The sequence below is a fragment of the Manis pentadactyla genome, chromosome 13 (genome assembly GCF_030020395.1).
Source record: "Manis pentadactyla isolate mManPen7 chromosome 13, mManPen7.hap1, whole genome shotgun sequence".
In the NCBI taxonomy this organism is placed as follows: domain Eukaryota; kingdom Metazoa; phylum Chordata; class Mammalia; order Pholidota; family Manidae; genus Manis; species Manis pentadactyla.
The window spans coordinates 72240260-72257844 of record NC_080031.1 but is presented as its reverse complement, the minus strand read 5'-3'; the positions used below and the strand labels follow the sequence as shown (position 1 = coordinate 72257844).

Sequence of the window (17585 nt, the reverse complement as noted above, 5' to 3'; positions counted from 1 at the left end):
GGACATAAAATTATTGATGATAATTGTTATTGAAATAAAAGATGGAATACCTAAAGATTGGGATGAATTGTCCCTTCAGCAACATTCCCAGAGACTTTTTTATGGCATTATTTCTTAGACAATATATCATGGAATTAAAGATTGGGGGAGCCACGGTGTAGAACATAGAAATGACAAGGTCAAAAATGGAAGGGGCCTGTGAAAACGGTCTTAGATAAGCAGAGAAACCAGTGGAGAAAAATAACACAATCACAATCAGATGTGGAAGGCAAGTGGAGAAGGCTTTTGACTGACCTTCTGTTGATGGCATTTTCTTGACAGTGGAGAAGATGTAGACATAGGAAACAATGATGAAAATAAAACAGCAGATAACCAATACCACACTAATGAAGTTAGGTACAATCTCTCTTATTATGTTTTCTTAGCAAGAAATAGCCAATAACTGTGGGATATCACAAAAAAAATGATGGACGACATTAGAACCACAGTAGGATAAAGAGAAGGTACTGACTGTGTGCATTATGGCGATCAGACCCCCACCCAGCCAGGACACAGGTGTCAACTGAAAACGCATATTCACATTCATGATGACCTCTTAGTGCAGGGGGTGGCATATGGCAGCATAGCAGTCAAAGCACATCACGGTGAGGAGATTCAGCTCTGCAGTTGCTTAAAACACAAGCAGAAAGACCTGGGCTACACAGCCAGGAAATGAGATGTAGTTACTGTGAGTCAAGGAGTTGGCAATGGATTTGGGAATTGTGAATGTAACTAGGCAGAGATCCAAGAAGGACAAATTCTTCAGGAAGAAGTACATGGGGGTGCAGAGACGCTTGTCCAAAGTCATGATCATGATAATGAGGACGTTTTCCATTAGTGCAAAGAAGTATATCAAGATGAAGAGCACTGTGTGCAAAATGTACATATTTTCATTGTTAGAAAATCGAGTGAGGATAAATTCTGTCACAGCTGTGAGATTTGTTGTCCTTGGAGACATGAATCTGTATTAATATAAGAAGAGAAATGAAACGTCATTTTCAAGTCCTTCCATATTCAACTTACAATATAGTTGTATATTCATATAGTCATCACACAATCTATTTAATAAAAAAGTTTCTCCTATCCTGTTGATTGATCACTAACAGTACCTGAATAACACTGCTTTACTGAATCACTTTATACTCAGTGCACATGCACGTGCCATTTTTATTACCCAAATATGTTCTATGAAAGATGCTGAAGGACTGAAAATTTGAACCGACCTTAACGTGAGTGTCCTGATGAAAAGCACCCTCCCCATATCTATAAATGAATCCTGAGAAACAAACTGATAACTACTAAAAATTGTGCCCTAATCTTAATGTCTTTACATCCTATCCCATGACTAACATTTGTTTCAGCACATCTTCCAAGAAATTGAACAGTAAACAATTCTTTAAAAAACTGAATTACAGGCCTTCCTCAATCCTGTAAGCTATTTAACCTACATTCTCTCTACAAAATACTCAATCTGGAGATGTTCTTACATTTAACATTTTGATATATAGATAGATCTAACTGCGTTTTTCTCATTCATAATACTCAAATTATTTATCATAAAAGTAGGTGGTTTTATGCATATATGCATTATGGTTCTATGTGACACATATCCTGATTACCTTAGGTATCAAATCCTTCAGGGTATGACCTAAGACTGTCGGCCTCATATTCATCAATTTATCACTTCCTCTTATTATTTCCCATTTTATCTGAATTTTCCCCATATCTAATAAGTTAAAAACGTTTCTCCATAATCTTTTTTCTTTTTCATCATGTCAGAACTTCCAGTCCCACAATTATGAACTTGTAAGTATGATATTTTCCATGTTCATCTATTCACCATCTATTTTCCTGACTCCTTCTATTCCTATCATAAGATGAATGCAAATACGTGGTGGGGGAGAAGGGACCATTTATAGCAGGAGCTAAATTCAGTCTTGTTCGGTCAAGTGTAGTTTTCCTCTTTTTGCAATAACACATTGATACCTTCTGTTTGTACAGATTTTGTTCATCAACCTTCATTCAAATGTGGTAAAATATTAAGCCTTTACTATACAATATTCTATCACACACACTCTTCTTATTCTAATTCTCTAAAATATTATGTTCCACTTTTCTCCATGGTGCTGGACAACGTGAACATCTTCAGTAAATATTGGTTGTTAGGTTTGGGAAAGTAATAATATAAAGCAATTTAAATATATTAGTGGAAATAATTCCACATATTTTAATGAAAACAAAATAAAGTTTAGAACATATTCCTGTCAAAGCTGCAAAAATTTGGGGGTGACTTAAAATACATGCTCACAATGATAAAATTAGATTTGATATACATGTCCTGATGTCCCTGTTAAAAGATTATGAATTCTTCATTTTACAAGATCCATGGCAGCCTTTCAGTGATAGACTAAGAAAAACCAAGGTGTTCATCATGATAAATAGATTTCTATATCTGTCCATCACTTCTACTGTGATATATTAAATGATTAAAAATAATGCTTCATAGAGTCCTTGAAAATACAATCTGACTCATATATGCCATTAATATTTTAGGGGTTGAAAAATGTAGCACAACTTTTTTGAAGACTCAACATTATTTTATTTTTAATTTAATCCTGAGGCTCTTCATTATTTACTGCCTACTTCTCATTAATTGTTATTTCATTTAACATTTTATACACTTTCATCTTAGTATTCTAAATGCTTAATTCAGCACTAACAGATATGAATGTAATACTATAATTAAACCACTAAAAATCATAATCAGTGGAATAGTTTAAAATTAAGAAAAATAGTATTTTCTCCCACTGAAACTCACCTCAAAAAAGTTGATGTTGTTAATTGAACGATTTCTGTACCACAGTATAAATTGATACCTCTAGATATTTTCTTAGTGTTCATTCTTATAAAATGAGTATTTTAACTACTGTTACTTTTTCTCAAATATAAAATGAAAATTTAAATCTAGAATACTTTAAATTTAAGATGATTTTTCCACAAAAAAATTTTAATAGTATACCTCCAAATCCTGGTACATTAAATTTCCAGTTGTCTACATAAGCTTTTTTTCTAGGGAAATTTACTGCCATCACAAGGACAGAAGGATACACAACTCAATTGAGCAGAGATGATTAGCTTTTTTGATTCCTCTGAAAAGTCATATGATTCTCAACTCTGGCATCATCAATAACTCAGTCAAAAAAACAGGAGACCTGAAGAGCTTGACCATTTTACCTCTCCTGCTGATCTCTTGTGTGTTTAACCATAGTCCAAGAGTTGTAATTTATCAAGCTGTTTTATTCCAAAGGGAATATAGTGTTATTGTTTTCTCCATTAACCTGCTCAGTCAGTATCAGTCTATACAAAATCTCACTCAATTATTAGTGCTATCAGTGTGCCATAACTTAACTTTGTTAGTGGTGTACATATCTGTGACAGGACTCCAGTTAATCTAGCATCCAATGTTTTAGTCATTTATTGAGTGCCTAATATGGGTCAGACTCAGTAGATAGCAATACAGCATTAAAAGCAATGCAGTGAGTCAAAGTCCAAAGGTGAGCGTGAATGCACTGTCTCTCGCCCACAGATGGAGGCTTTGGAAGAAAAAAGAATACAGTGCAGTCCCAAAGGGAGGGCCACTAACAGCAGGTCAGTTAAGAGCACAAGCGGAGGTGTGACATGTGAGCTTGGCGATCTCCAGGGGAGCAGGGGAGCAGGGGAGCAGGAGACTAGAATATGAGTGAACAAAAAGATTTCATGATCAGGAATACTGCACTTCATGTGAAGCTGTTAAATTTTTACTGTGAGAGGAAAGACACAAGTGGTTCTGAGTAGGAGAGAAGCAGGTCATGTTTTACTTACCTTGATCACTCTCTGGTAAGTGTAGACTGTAGAGAAAGTAGACCGGGAGGAGGACTGGATGCAAATACATGGAAAGGAAATATGTCCACAGATTCTAAGAATTACTATTGTTAATACACTATACTACACCAAACCATCTTACAGTTTCAATTAAACCCTATCAAAATTATAATGCCATTTTTCAAAGAAATAGAAATTATCATAAATTAGTATGAAATAAAAAAGTACTCTGACTAGCAAAAGCAGCCTTGAAAAGGGAAAAAGATGGAAGCTCTCACTCTCATTTCAAGCATTATTATAAAACCGCAGTAATCAAAATAGTATAGTACTGGTATAAAAATACATACAAAGATCAATGGAACATATGGGCTACCCAGAAATTAGTACACTTATATATATTCAAGTAATATTCATCAAGGGAGCCAAGAAGATGAAATGAAAAATGGAATCCTCTTCAATTAACAGTGTGGGGAAAGTGGATAACTACATGAATAAAAACACAATGGTCCCCTATTTTACAGCACTCACAAAAACTAACTCAAGGTGGATTAAAGACTTACATGTAAGATCTGATACCATAACACTCCTAGAAACCAGACCCAAGCCGCCTTGACATTGGTTGTGGCAAAGTTTTTTGGATATGACACCAAAAGCATAAGCATCAAGGCAAAAATAAAGAAGTAGGACCACCCTGAACTACAGAGCTTCTGCAGAGCAGAGAAACAATAAAAGAAAAAGCAATTCATGGAAAGGGGAAAAATATTTGCAGACTCTCTATCTGACAAGGAATTAATACCCAGAACACATACATGCAATGTAATAGCAAAAACTAAGCAAATAAAATAAACAAAAAGTGGTTTAAAAATAGATATCTGGAATAAAATCCAAATTAAATGAGGTATTACTTTATGATCTGTTAGAGGGCTATTACCAATAAAATGAGACCCTAAGTGTTGGCAAGGATGTATGGAGAAAAGGGAACCCTTGATGGGAATGTAAATTGGCACAGCCAGTGTGTAAGACACTGTGGACGTCACTCAAAAAATAAAACTACCATACAATTCACCAATCCCACTTCTGCCTATATACCTGAAAGAAATGCAAATATTTTATTCATTTCAGTACTACACCCATAACCAAGAAAGATGTGGAAACATCTAGATGTGGAAATCCTAAGTGTCCTTCAATGAATGATGGAAAAATTGTGACTTCATATACATAATATATATATATGTAAGGAAATAATATGAAGTTCTATAAATGGTAATTTTGCCTTTCTCAATAATTTGGATAGATCTTGGAGGCATTATGCTGAGTGACATAAGTGAGATATACAAAGAATAACACTATGTTTTTATTCATATGAGCAGTCTAAAGAAGCCGAACTTATAGAAATAGAGCATCAAATGTTGATTGCTGGGTCTTGGATGAGGGAGAAATATGGAGTAGTTGGTCAAATGGAACAAATTCCCAGCTGTAAGACAAATAAAAGCCATTTTTCTAATGTACAGCATCATGACTATAATTAACAATACTGTGTATATACTTGGGGGTTATTAAGAAAGTAGGTCATATTATCACTACACACACAAATCATGATTATGTTTGAACTTAAAGGTGTTAACTAACCTTACATTAGGAACAATTTTTCAATGCATTTGTGTCTAATTATAACATTATACACTTTAAGTCTACTTATGTTTTGTTTCAATAATACCTAAATAAATCTAGGGAAAAATAATGCAAGGACAAAAGGAGACACACTATGACAATTTCACTGCTATTGATACTAATTTTGATCACTCGCTTGAGATGATGGCTGCCAACTTCTCCAGGAGTAATGATCAGTACTAGGTGGGAAGATAACTTGATATTAGACCCCTTGTTAGACTGAAAGTTATCATTCCATTTTTTATTCCCTTAAGTTATTTATATGTTTGCTATACACTCTCCTGACATTCTGTGCAATGTGCTTATTGGGGGATTTTTTTTTTAGTGAATAACACATCTTTTATTAAGTTATCATTGATATACACTCTTATAAAGGTTTCACATGAAAAACATTGCGGTTACTACATTCACCCATATTATAAAGTACTCCCCCATACCCCAATGCAGTCACTGCCCGTTAGTATAGTAATATGCCACAGAATCACTACTTGTCTTCTCTGTGCTACACTGTCTTCCCTGTGACCTCCCCACACCCCACGTGTACTAATCATAATACCCCTCAATCACCTTCTCTCTCCCTCTCCACCTACCCTCCCTCTCACCTCCCCACCCCTTTGGTAACCACTAGCCCCTTCTTGGAGTCTGTGAGTCTGCTGCTGTTTTGTTCCTTAAGTTTCGCTTTGTTGTTATACTCCACAAAAGAGGGAGATCATTTGTTACTTGTCTTTCTCCACCTGGCTTATTTCACTGAGCATAATACCCTCTAACTCCTTCCATGTTGTTGCAAATGGTAGGATTTGTTTTCTTCTCATGGCTGAATAGTATCCCATTGAGTATATGTACCACAACTTCCTTATCCATTCATCTACTGATGTACACTTAGGTTGCTTCCATATCTTGGCTATTGTCAATAGTGCTGTGATAAACATAGGGGTGCATGTGTGTTTTTGAATCTGAGATCTTGCTTTCTTTAGGTAAATTCATAGAAGTGGAGTTACTGGGTCATATGGTATTTCTATCTTTAGTTTTCAAAGAACCTCCATACTGATTGCAGCAATTCATATTCCCACCAACAGTGTAGAAATGTTCCCTTTTCTTCATATCCTCATCTTCAGTTTTAAATGTTTATACCAGTGGAAAGTGTTCATATAATGTCAGATTCTATATACTTTTTGTAATTGGAGCCAAGACAAGTCGCTAATGTGGAACATGCAGTTAAGAAGGGATCCAAAAGAAACAACCAAGTGTCCTTTGCTCTTCAGAAGACAGGGATCTTTGAACATTATGCTTCTCCACATATCTGGGGAGTCATACAGGAAGGGGACCCGTGAGACCTGACTGTCGTTGGAAGAGTACTCTCTCTCTCCTGCCTGTATGCACAGCTTCTCCTGGTTAACCTTCCTTTAGATGTAGGTCACAACATGGAGCCTTATAATCCCTAAATGTATAAACACATGGCTGTACAAACTCATTTTTGTACCCAATGTCTAATCCTTCAGAAGTGTTAAAAATCTTCCATGCCATCTGGAAATTATTAATCAGCAAAATCTTTTAGAGTTTAAAACTTTACCCTGCATGTCCATTCAAACATCATCATCTCCTTAAAACGCAGAATACATCCCACCCTGAAGTCCTCTCAAATGGTGTTGATATGTCTCTGGAAGAAGCACTTGCTGCCTAACTGAGGACAGCAGACATGCTCATGTAGTCACCATCTCAGGACCTACCTGGCCAAAAGCAGTCCGTGCCCTGCCATGACAGCCCACTATGAGCAATGTTGGGGTGAAAGGTCACCATGGTAGAAAATACTGGCTCTGAGCTCTAAATGGATGTTGGTTCATGACCTTGGGAGTTCTCCAGATTAGATTCAAACTGACCACCACTCAATGGTGGGCAAGGAAAAACTAAAGAAAGAGGCAGGCCACTCCATTTAGGAAGGCTGCAGGTTTGATAAGCAAAGGAACTTACATACATTGTTATTCTTGGGTGGCTGCAAGATGAATACATGTCTGTGCCTGCCCACCAGTATCTTAAAAGTGAACACATAGGTCTTTTGGCTTCAGGAATTTATAGGATCCTGGTGATCCCAATAACAATGATCTGTCATGGCTGTATTCTTGAATCAGCTCCTACAGTGGGAAGGTGGCACAATCTAAAGAGAAGGGAGAGAGAGAAGTCTTCCACTACCCAGTTTCAGCTTTCTCATCAATAGCAGTTATACCCTCTCCATGACATCCTTTAACACCTGGTAGGGAAAAGCTTTGTTGACTTACCCTCTGCCCAATCCTACTTCTTTCTAATTCTTTCCACTGGTGATGTTGATTTCTGGAGTACATCCATCTCAATTTAATATATGTGTCCAGGCAACCCTTCCTGCAACACAAGAGGGGGCTGCCTTCTCTTTAACTCCCTTCTATCACTCACTCTAAGGAAGAACATGCCTGCCTTATGGTCCATCACCAGTTCTAGATCCTTCTCCCTGCTTCTTCCAGGAGTAGTGAGTTGCTTGCATTTTTAATTTTTTTTAAATTTTGATATCATTAATCTACAATTACATGAATGACATTATGTTTACTAGGCTCTCCTCTACTGCAAGTCCCCCCCACAAACCCCATTACAGTCACTGTCCATTAATATAGTAAGATGTTGTAGAATCACTACTTGTCTTCTCTGTGTTGCACATCCCTCCCATTACCCCCACCCCCCACATTATACATGCTAATCATAATACCCCCTTTCTTCTTCCCCACCATTATCCCTCCCTACCCTCCCATTCTCCCGTCTCTTTCCCTTTGGTAGCTGTTAGTCCATTCTTGGGTTCTGTGATTCTGCTGCTGCTTTGTTCCTTCAGCTTTTCTTTTGTTCTTATACTCCACAGATGAGTGAAATCATTGCTATTTGTCTTTCTCTGCTTGGCTTATTTCACCGAGCATTATACCCTCTAGCTCCATCCATGTTGTTGCAAATGGTATGTTTTGTTTTCTTCTTATGGGTGAATAATATTCCATTGTGTATATGTACCACCTCTTCTTTATCCATTCCTCTACTGATGGACACTTAGGTTGCTTCCATTTCTTGGCTATTGTAAATAGTGCTGCGATAAACATAGGGGTGTATCTGTCTTTCTCAAACTGGAGTGCTGCATCCTTAGGGTAAATTCCAGGAAGTGGAATTCCTGGGTCAAATGGTAAGTCTATTTTCAGTATTTTGGGGAACTTCCATATTGCTTTCCACAATGGTTGAACTAATTTACATTCCCACCAGAAGTGTAGGAGGGTTCCCCTTTCTCCACAACCTCACCAACATTTGTTGTTGTTTGACTTTTGGATACTAATGTGGTTGCTATCTGTAAACATAGAAAGATGTTACAGACCCATTGACTATATTCTTCATGTTGTATTACTATCCCTTTGATAAACATACATTATGATTGAGAATTTTTTGTCCTCTTTTATCCCCCTCACCCTCCCAATCCATCCACACCAATCGCTCCCCGATGGTAACCACTAGTCACTTCTCAGTGTTCCTGAGTCTGCTGTTGTTTAATCTGTTTTGCTTTGCTTAATAAAAGAAGTTAAGACATATAGTATTTATTTGACTCTATTAACACATATTTTGTAAATTTACTTATTTATTAACTACTATTGAACCATGAACCATTTCAGGATTTGTGCTTTCTCAAGTTTTGTGAAACATGTTTCAAATATCATCTCTAAAAATTGACTTTTACCATTTTAATTAATCTCAGTGGACTGTCCAAAATATCTGCAGAAAACATGGTATTGAAGAGCCTTTTGCATTTCAGAAAGTTGAAATTACTAGTCTCCTGGGGCTTCCCAGGGGTACAAATAAAACATTGCCTTTCAAGAAGAGATCACCTAGTATAACAGAAGAGCCCAAAGCAAGTTATCTCATGTGGATTAGAGTAAAAGTCCTTTCACCTTCAAGAAAGGACTCTCTGGTGTGCCTAATGAAGGAAATTGAAGAGTATGGTATTGGCCTTTACTGGAGCAAGTCTTTGTGAGAAGTGCTGATATGTGGGAGAGAGACCTCATGTCTCAGTTATCAGCATATCTGTGTTTACCATTCCTCTCATTCCTTATTGGGACTCTATTTTGATTTTTATACCCCATTGGACAAAACAGATGTTTTAAAGGTGTTAGACAGTATTTAATAATTTAGCTTTATTGTTTTTCTGATACCTTGATTATTTCATTTGATAAACTAATAAGCACTCTTCAAGGTAAAAGCTTTGTATATGAGTTGTGCATATTTAATTCAGTAAACCAATTTATACCACAGATTTACAGCATATAAGTACATAATTGCTCTCTTATCAGTTTGTTTCTAGCATCATCTTATCCCTTGCAATTGACTACAGGTTTCTGAAGTATGTTAGCAGATATGGACAACCTCACCATCTTCACAGAATTCCTCCTGATGGATGTCTCAAGCTCCTGGGAGCTCCAAATCCTGCAAGGTTTGATATTCTTAGTGACTTATCTGGGTGCCCTGGCTGGAAATCTAGTGACATTTACCATCATTGTTATAGATCCACATCTTCACTTCCCCATGTACTTTTTTATGGGCAATTTTCCTTTAAAGATTTTGAATACATCTCCGTTACTGTTCCCAAATTCATCACAAATTCTTTGATGGGTCATAAAGTGACTTCTCTTACAGCATGTGCTGCCCAGACTTTCCTATATATTTTCTTTGAATCTGCCGAGTTCTTCTTCCTTGTGGTCATGTCCTATGACCGCTATGTCGCCATCTGTCACCCTCTGCACTATGGGTCCACTGTGAGCCCCCGTTTCTGCACACAGGCGTCATGTGGCTCCTGGGCCAGTGGGCTGGTCTATTCTGCTGTCCACACAGGGACCATGTTCAGTCATCCCTTCACTGAGTCCAATGTGATTCACCAGTTTTTCTGTGATGTACCTCAGATTATGATCATACCATCCCAGGCTGTGCAGTTTTCTGAGTTTGTGGCCCTTGCTGTCAGTGCCTGCATTGTATTACTTGGTTTTGTCATCTTATTTGCCTCATATGTTCACATCTTTTCAACTGTGCTGCACATGCATTCTGTGGACGCCCAGAACAATGCTTTGTCCACCTGCTCCCCCCAGATAGCTACACTCACTCTGTTTATAATTACAGGATTGTTTGCTCCCTTAGGACCTGTTTTAAACTCACCAAGCATTCAAACCCTCCTCACAGCTATGTTCTACTCCATGGTGTTCCTCTTAGTCAACCCCATCATCTTTAGCCTGAGGAACAGAGAGATTAAGTCTGCTGTGCATAGAATGTTAAAGAAAGCTTTCCAGTTCCATAGAAGAGATTTTATTTCTTAACCAGAAATTAATGTTGCTCTATTCAATGCTGGAAAAAATATATAATAATATTAATTTTAAATTTATAATTACATATTAGTAGTGTGGTCATTTCATAAAAGAAAGATGGTTGTATTAATAAATTTGAAGTAAATCATGTGAACAAAATACCTGTTTGAATAAAATGAGTTAATATTTCTTGTAGCCACTGTTTTTAAACACTAATTGTTATGCAGTATGTAGTGGTATTTTATGTAGTTTCATTCCAATGATTTTGCAAGTGAATAAAGATCTAAAATGATGACTTTATTTTCCCATATGTGAATTGATTTTTTGTAAAGCTGAGATGAAAAATCAGGTCTGTTTTTCTGTAAGATAATCCATTCCTGTAATTTTTCACCTAATCCGTTTATTTCTGTGTATTTTCACATTCCATGGATGAACATAAAGGATGTAATTTTATTAGATACCTATAGAAAATCATACTTTTATCTGTTAATATGCCCATCATATGCATAAACATGCACCACATAAATCCTTTTTCAGATTGTCCAACTCTCATAAACTTAGCAAAGTGAAAGTTAATAATTAGTATGCATACTAGGAAACTCTGAATAGCTCCTTATAGACATATAAAACAAAGCATCATAAAATAGTATTTATCATGGCAAACATATAATTGTGATAGTGTTTTAATTAATGCTTAAAAGATGTATTAATCATTTATAAGACAAAGAATAAAAACATGGAGGTAAGTTATTTGAACTCAGTCATTGACCTTCCTACACATGGAACCCAGTCGCATGTGACAGGGTGAGACACAGGGAAATACAAATTTTGGGCCAGGAGAAGCTAGCCATTATGGTAGGTAGGAAAGAAAATACAGCTTAACACACATTGCATGATTCCTATCGGAGAAAAAATATTTATTGTTCTCGGTAACCTTAAGAAGTTTGGTGACATTGTATGTATAATTCCTATTTCAGTGTTGAGTTAAATATTTTTACTCCAGCAGAGCAGAGGAACACATATTTATAAAAAGACATATGATTTCCATGATTTTCAGATATACAGTAACCTTAGTCTAGCCTAAAATTAAATCTTAAATTGAGCAAGCTATGGCATGTCATGATCTATAACCCTAACTGAAAAAAATCAAAGGGAGAACTCCCTCCAGTTTAGTTGTTAGATAAGTCAGAATTCATACTCAATATGGCCATCTGTTTTTGTTGTGTGATCCATTCATTCTAAAAAATATTACTAAAAGAAAATCTCATGTCTGTTTTATTTTATGACCATCAAACTATTTTATCTTAATTTTCTGGGTTTCAATATTATTTGATAAATTGTTATCAACCCAAGAGTATAAATGTATCTAATTTTTTAATTTTCTCTGGGATTGTACTGTTTACAGTTTGATTTTAATTATTCAAACTCCAGCATTTTAGAGCAGAAAGAATGCAGGTGATTATATAAGTGATTTATCTCCTAATGATGATACAGTTTTATTTGTCACTATCTACAAATCCTCTTTTCTTTTGCTTTGGGAAAACCCTTAATTAAAATATAAATTTACCTTGAATGCATACACTTATTTATGAGCATTTTATGTTCATTTTATATATTTACTTCTCCATCAAAATATTAATCTGGCTACCTAGAGCTACTGAAGAAACATTAATTTTATTTATATACTTGTTCTTTTTCAAGTTGAGTAATACCAGGAATACTCTGGGAAAACTGATTTTATAAATATGAGGTTTTATAGCCTTTTTTTACACAATACTTAGGCATGGAATTAATACATATTAATTGCAAAATTGAAGTATAGAAAGAAATGTTATACTTTAATGGTTCTCCCTAAAGAAGATACAAATTTCCTAAAAATAATTGCACATTTGTATGTATTTATTCTAAACTTGATTTCTTTCTAATTTTAAAGGTATACTTGAATACTTTCATTAAATTCATTGAGTTTGGTACAGTGCTAATAGAATCCATATCTGCATAGTGAAATATGATTTGTTATATCAAACCTTCTCTCTCCTAAGATGTACCTACTATATGCTTAGCATTTTAGAGTTGGAGAAAGGAACATGTTCAGCTTCTCAACTTTTTATTATTCTAAATGCTTTCTATTTACTAGCTTCTGTGTACACATTAACAGACTTAGAGCTGGAGAAGATAGCAGGTAAAGAAAGATAAAGAAAATTCTAAATGGCTATTTTACTGGTAATTGTCATTGATGCTCTGTGTGTATTATCAATACACATTTGAAGACCTTTTTCCAATGGTATGCTATTTATTCACATACACTAGCATACACTTTCAGCAGGTTTATTGAGTGATAACTGAAAGCCATGCTGTGAAAGAAACCAAACTTCCATTGAGAGATGAATGGATAAAGAAGAGTGTCATGTATATACAATGGAATATTATTCAGGCATAAAAAGAAAGAAATCTTGCCATTTGTGACATCATGGAAGTATCTAGAGGATATTATGATAAGTGTAACAAGCCAGGCACAGAAAGACAAATACCATATGATTTTATTTACTTATGGAATGAAAAAGAAACAATACCAAATGAACAAAATAGCGGTACACTTATAAACACTGGGAAGTGACTGGTGGTTACCATGGTGGAGGGTTGGGATGGGGGTTGGGGAGGTTGAGGGAGATAAATTGGAAAAAAACTTCTTAATCATAATATAATTTGGTGAATCAGACATCTTGTGGATGGTAGTACAGCATGGAGAATACATCTAATGATTCTGTAACATATTCCTATATGGGAAGATCATAACCGCACTGGTCGTGGTGAGGATTTAATAATATGGGTAACTGTTGAACCACCATGTTGTATACTTGGAACCAATATAAGATTGTATATCGATTATACTTCAGTTAACAAAAAGAGAAGTAACATTGTGTAAGTTTATAGTGCAAATCAAGAAAATTTAAAACTGTATATTTGGTGAATGACAACTGCAATAATGTTGCTAAACACATTACCCCACATAATTACATATTTTTGTTGTGTGGCATCTTTTAGAACTTACGTTCAACAACTTTCAATTATATAATGTAGTATGGTTAATTACATACAACATGCTGTACATTATGATCCCCAGGACCTATCATTTCTTTACTAGTTGTATAAATTTTAATAAAATCATAGAGCTGTGTAACCACTACCACAATCAGGATACAGATCATGTCCACCACGTTCCAAAATTTCCCTGTGCACTTTCTGTAGAAAATTCCTTTCTCCCTCCTTACCATGGCAACCACTAATCTCTTTCTGACCCTATAGGTGTGCCTTTTCCAGAATACTGTAAATATAATCATGAAGTACGTAATCGTTTTCTTAAATAAAACATGTTCTTTTAAGATAATTGTAAAATTCACATGTCATTTTGAATATTCGCCCTAATGGTAATGTCCTATAAAAAGTATAGTGAGGGCGGAAACAAGATGGCGGCATGAGTATCACAGTGGGAATCTCCTCCCCAAAACATATATATTTTTGAAAATACATCAAATGTAACTATCCCTAAAATGGAGACCAGAAGACACAGGACAACAGCCAGTCCACATACACACTTGCGAGAACCCAGCCCTTGGAGAATGGGTAAGATACAAGCTGCAGCACGGTGGGACATGAGGCCTCTCACCCCAGGTCCCAGGGGGAGGAGAGGAGTCAGAGCGGGGAGGGAGAGGAAGCCCAGGACTGCTGAACAACCACCCCTAGCCATCCGCACCAAAGAGCAGACACAGTGCGTGCATGGGGTGCTGGAAACTAGGGAAGCAGGACAGTAAGAACTGTGAGTGGGTGCTGCAGCTGGCACCCCTGGGACAAAGAAAAGTGAGTGCTTTTTGAAAGCCTTAAAGGGACAGGGACCCCACCATTGGACAGAAGCATCCCGGATCACAGCCCAGCAGCTGGAAATTCCAGGGAACTCCAGGCGCACCAACCCCCTGGGCAACAGCTCTGAGGCCCCACACAGAGGTAAACCACCAAACAGCTCCCCGTCCATTAGCCTTCCATGGCCTGCCATAGCAGAGCAGCAGCTTGAGGCTGACCACGCCCACAGCATGAGAGCTTCTTTGATACCGGCGGGCAAGATACAGAGAGCCAGTCTACACACAATTGCCCAACACAAGCCACTAAGGGTCGCAGTTGGCCCAGTAAAGAAAGTCCAGGAGCCAAGTGGAAAGAGGCTTGACTCTCCCATCTGATAGATGCGTCAATAGCACTCCACGTCACCTATCAACATGAAAAGGCAAAAAAAATTGATTCAGATAAGACTAACCCAGACAGCTTCGACATCTTCTATATCATTACCTGAGAAGGAACCTGGGGAGATAGATTTAACCAGTCTTCCTGAAAAACAATTAAAAACAAGTCATAACCATGCAGATGGACTTGCAGAGAAATATGCAAGAACTAAGGAGGGAGAATACAGAAATAAAACAAGCTCTGGAAGGACTTCAAAGCAGAATGGACGAGATGCAAGAGACCATTAATGGACTAGAAAACAGAGAACAGGAAAGCAGAGAAGCTGACGCAGAGAGAGATAAAAGGATCTCCAGGAATGAAAGAAATTTAAGAGAACTGTGTGACCAATCGAAACAGAACAATATCCACATTATAGGGGTACCAGAAGAAGAAGAAGAGAGAAAAAGGGATAGAAAGTGTCTTTGAAGAAATAATTGCTGAAAACTTACCCAAACTAGGAGAGGAAATGGCCTCTCAGACCCAGAGGTACACAGAACTCCCATGACAAGGGATCCAAGAAGGGCAACACCAAGACACATAATAATTAAAATGGCAAAAATCAAAGACAAGGACAAAGTATTAAAGGCAGCCAGAGAGAAAAAAAAGGCTACCTACAAAGGAAAACCCATCAGGCTATCATCAGACTTCTCAACAGAAACCCTACAGGCCAGAAGAGAATGGCATGATATACTTAATGCAATGAAACAGAAGGGCCTCGAACCAAGACTACTGTATCCAGCACGAATATCATTTAAATATGAAGGAGGGATTAAACAATTCCCAGACAAGCAAAAGTTGAGGGAATTTGCCTCCCTCAAACCACCTCTACAGGGCATCTTACAGGGACTGCTGTAGATGGGAGCACTCCTGAAAAGAGCACAGAAGCAAATACCCAACATAGGAAGAAGGGAGGAGGAGGAACAAGAAGGGAGAGAAATAAAGAATCATCAGACCGTGTTTATAATAGCTCAATAAGCAAGTTAAGTTAGACAGTAAAACAGTAAAGAAGCTAACCTGGAACCTTGGTAACCACAAACTAAAAGCCTTCAATGGCAATAAGTACATACCTTCCAATATTCACCCAAAATGTAAATGGACTGAATGCAACTATCAAAATACACAAAGTAATACAATGGATTAAAAAGCAAGAGCCATCCATATGCTGCTAACAAGAGACTCACCTCAAACCCAAAGACATGTATATACTTAAAGTCAAGGGATGAAAAAAGATATTTCATGCAAACAACAGAGAGAAAAAAGCAGGTGTTGCAATACTAGTATCAGAAAAATAGACTTCAAAATAAAGAAAGTAACAAAAGATAAAGAAGGACATTACATAATGATAAAGGGCTCAGTCAAACAAGAGGATATAACCATTATAAATACATATGCACCCAATACAGGAGCAACAACATATGTGAAACATATAGTAACAGAATTAAGGAGGAAATAAAATGCAATGCATTCATTCTGGGAGAATACAACACACCACTCACACCAAAGGACAGACCCACCAGACAGAAAATAAGTAAGGACACAGAAGCCCTGAACAACACACTAGAACAGATGGACCTAACAGACATCTACAGAACTCTACATCCAAAAGCAACAGGATACACATTCTTCTCAAGTGCACATGGAACATTCTCCAGAATAGACCACATACTAGGCTACAAAAAGAGCCTACGTAAATTCCGAAAGATTGAAATCCTACCAACCAACTTTTCAGACCACAAAGGCATAAAACTAGAAATAAATTGTACAAAGAAAGCAAAAAGGCTCACAAACATATGGCGGCTTAAGAAAATGCTCCTAAATAATCAATGGATCAATGACCAAATCAAAATGGAGATCCAGCAATATATGGAAACAAATGACAACACAAAGCCCCAACTACTGTGGGACACAGCAAAAGCAGTTTTAAGAGGAAAGTATATAGCAGTCCAGGAATATTTAAAGATGGAAGAACAAACCCAAATGAATGGTCTTCTGTCACAATAATCGAAATTGGAAAAAGAAGAACAAATGAGGCCTAAGGTCAGCAGTAGGAGGGACATAATAAAGATCAGGGAAGAAATAAATAAAATTGAGAAGAATAAAACAATAACAAAAATCAATGAAACCAAGAGACGGTTTTTGGAGAAAATAAACAAAGTAGATAAGCCTCTAGCCAGACATATTAAGAGGAAAAGAGAGTCAACACACATCAACATTAACAGAAATGAGAAAGGAAAAATCTCGACGGAACCCACAGAAATACAAAGTATTCTTAGAGAGTTCTATGAAAACCTGCATGCTAACAAGCTTGGAAACCTAGGAGAAATGGAAAACTTCCAAGAAAAATACAACCTTCCAAAACTGACCCAGAAAGAAACAGAAAATCTAAACAGACCAATTACC

At 36.8% G+C, this 17585-nt stretch overlaps 1 protein-coding gene and 1 pseudogene across 1 annotated transcript; one reads left to right on the top strand and one right to left on the bottom strand.

Annotated features, from left to right (window-relative positions):
- Positions 1-10: 10 nt before the first annotated feature.
- Positions 11-997, bottom strand: LOC118935330 (olfactory receptor 14A16-like; annotated as a pseudogene).
- Positions 998-10319: 9322 nt separating this feature from the next.
- LOC130680234 (olfactory receptor 14I1-like) lies at positions 10320-10925 on the top strand. Its single transcript, XM_057490500.1, has one exon. The coding sequence runs from the start codon at positions 10320-10322 to the stop codon at positions 10923-10925; it is 606 nt and encodes a 201-aa protein (XP_057346483.1).
- Positions 10926-17585: the final 6660 nt, after the last annotated feature.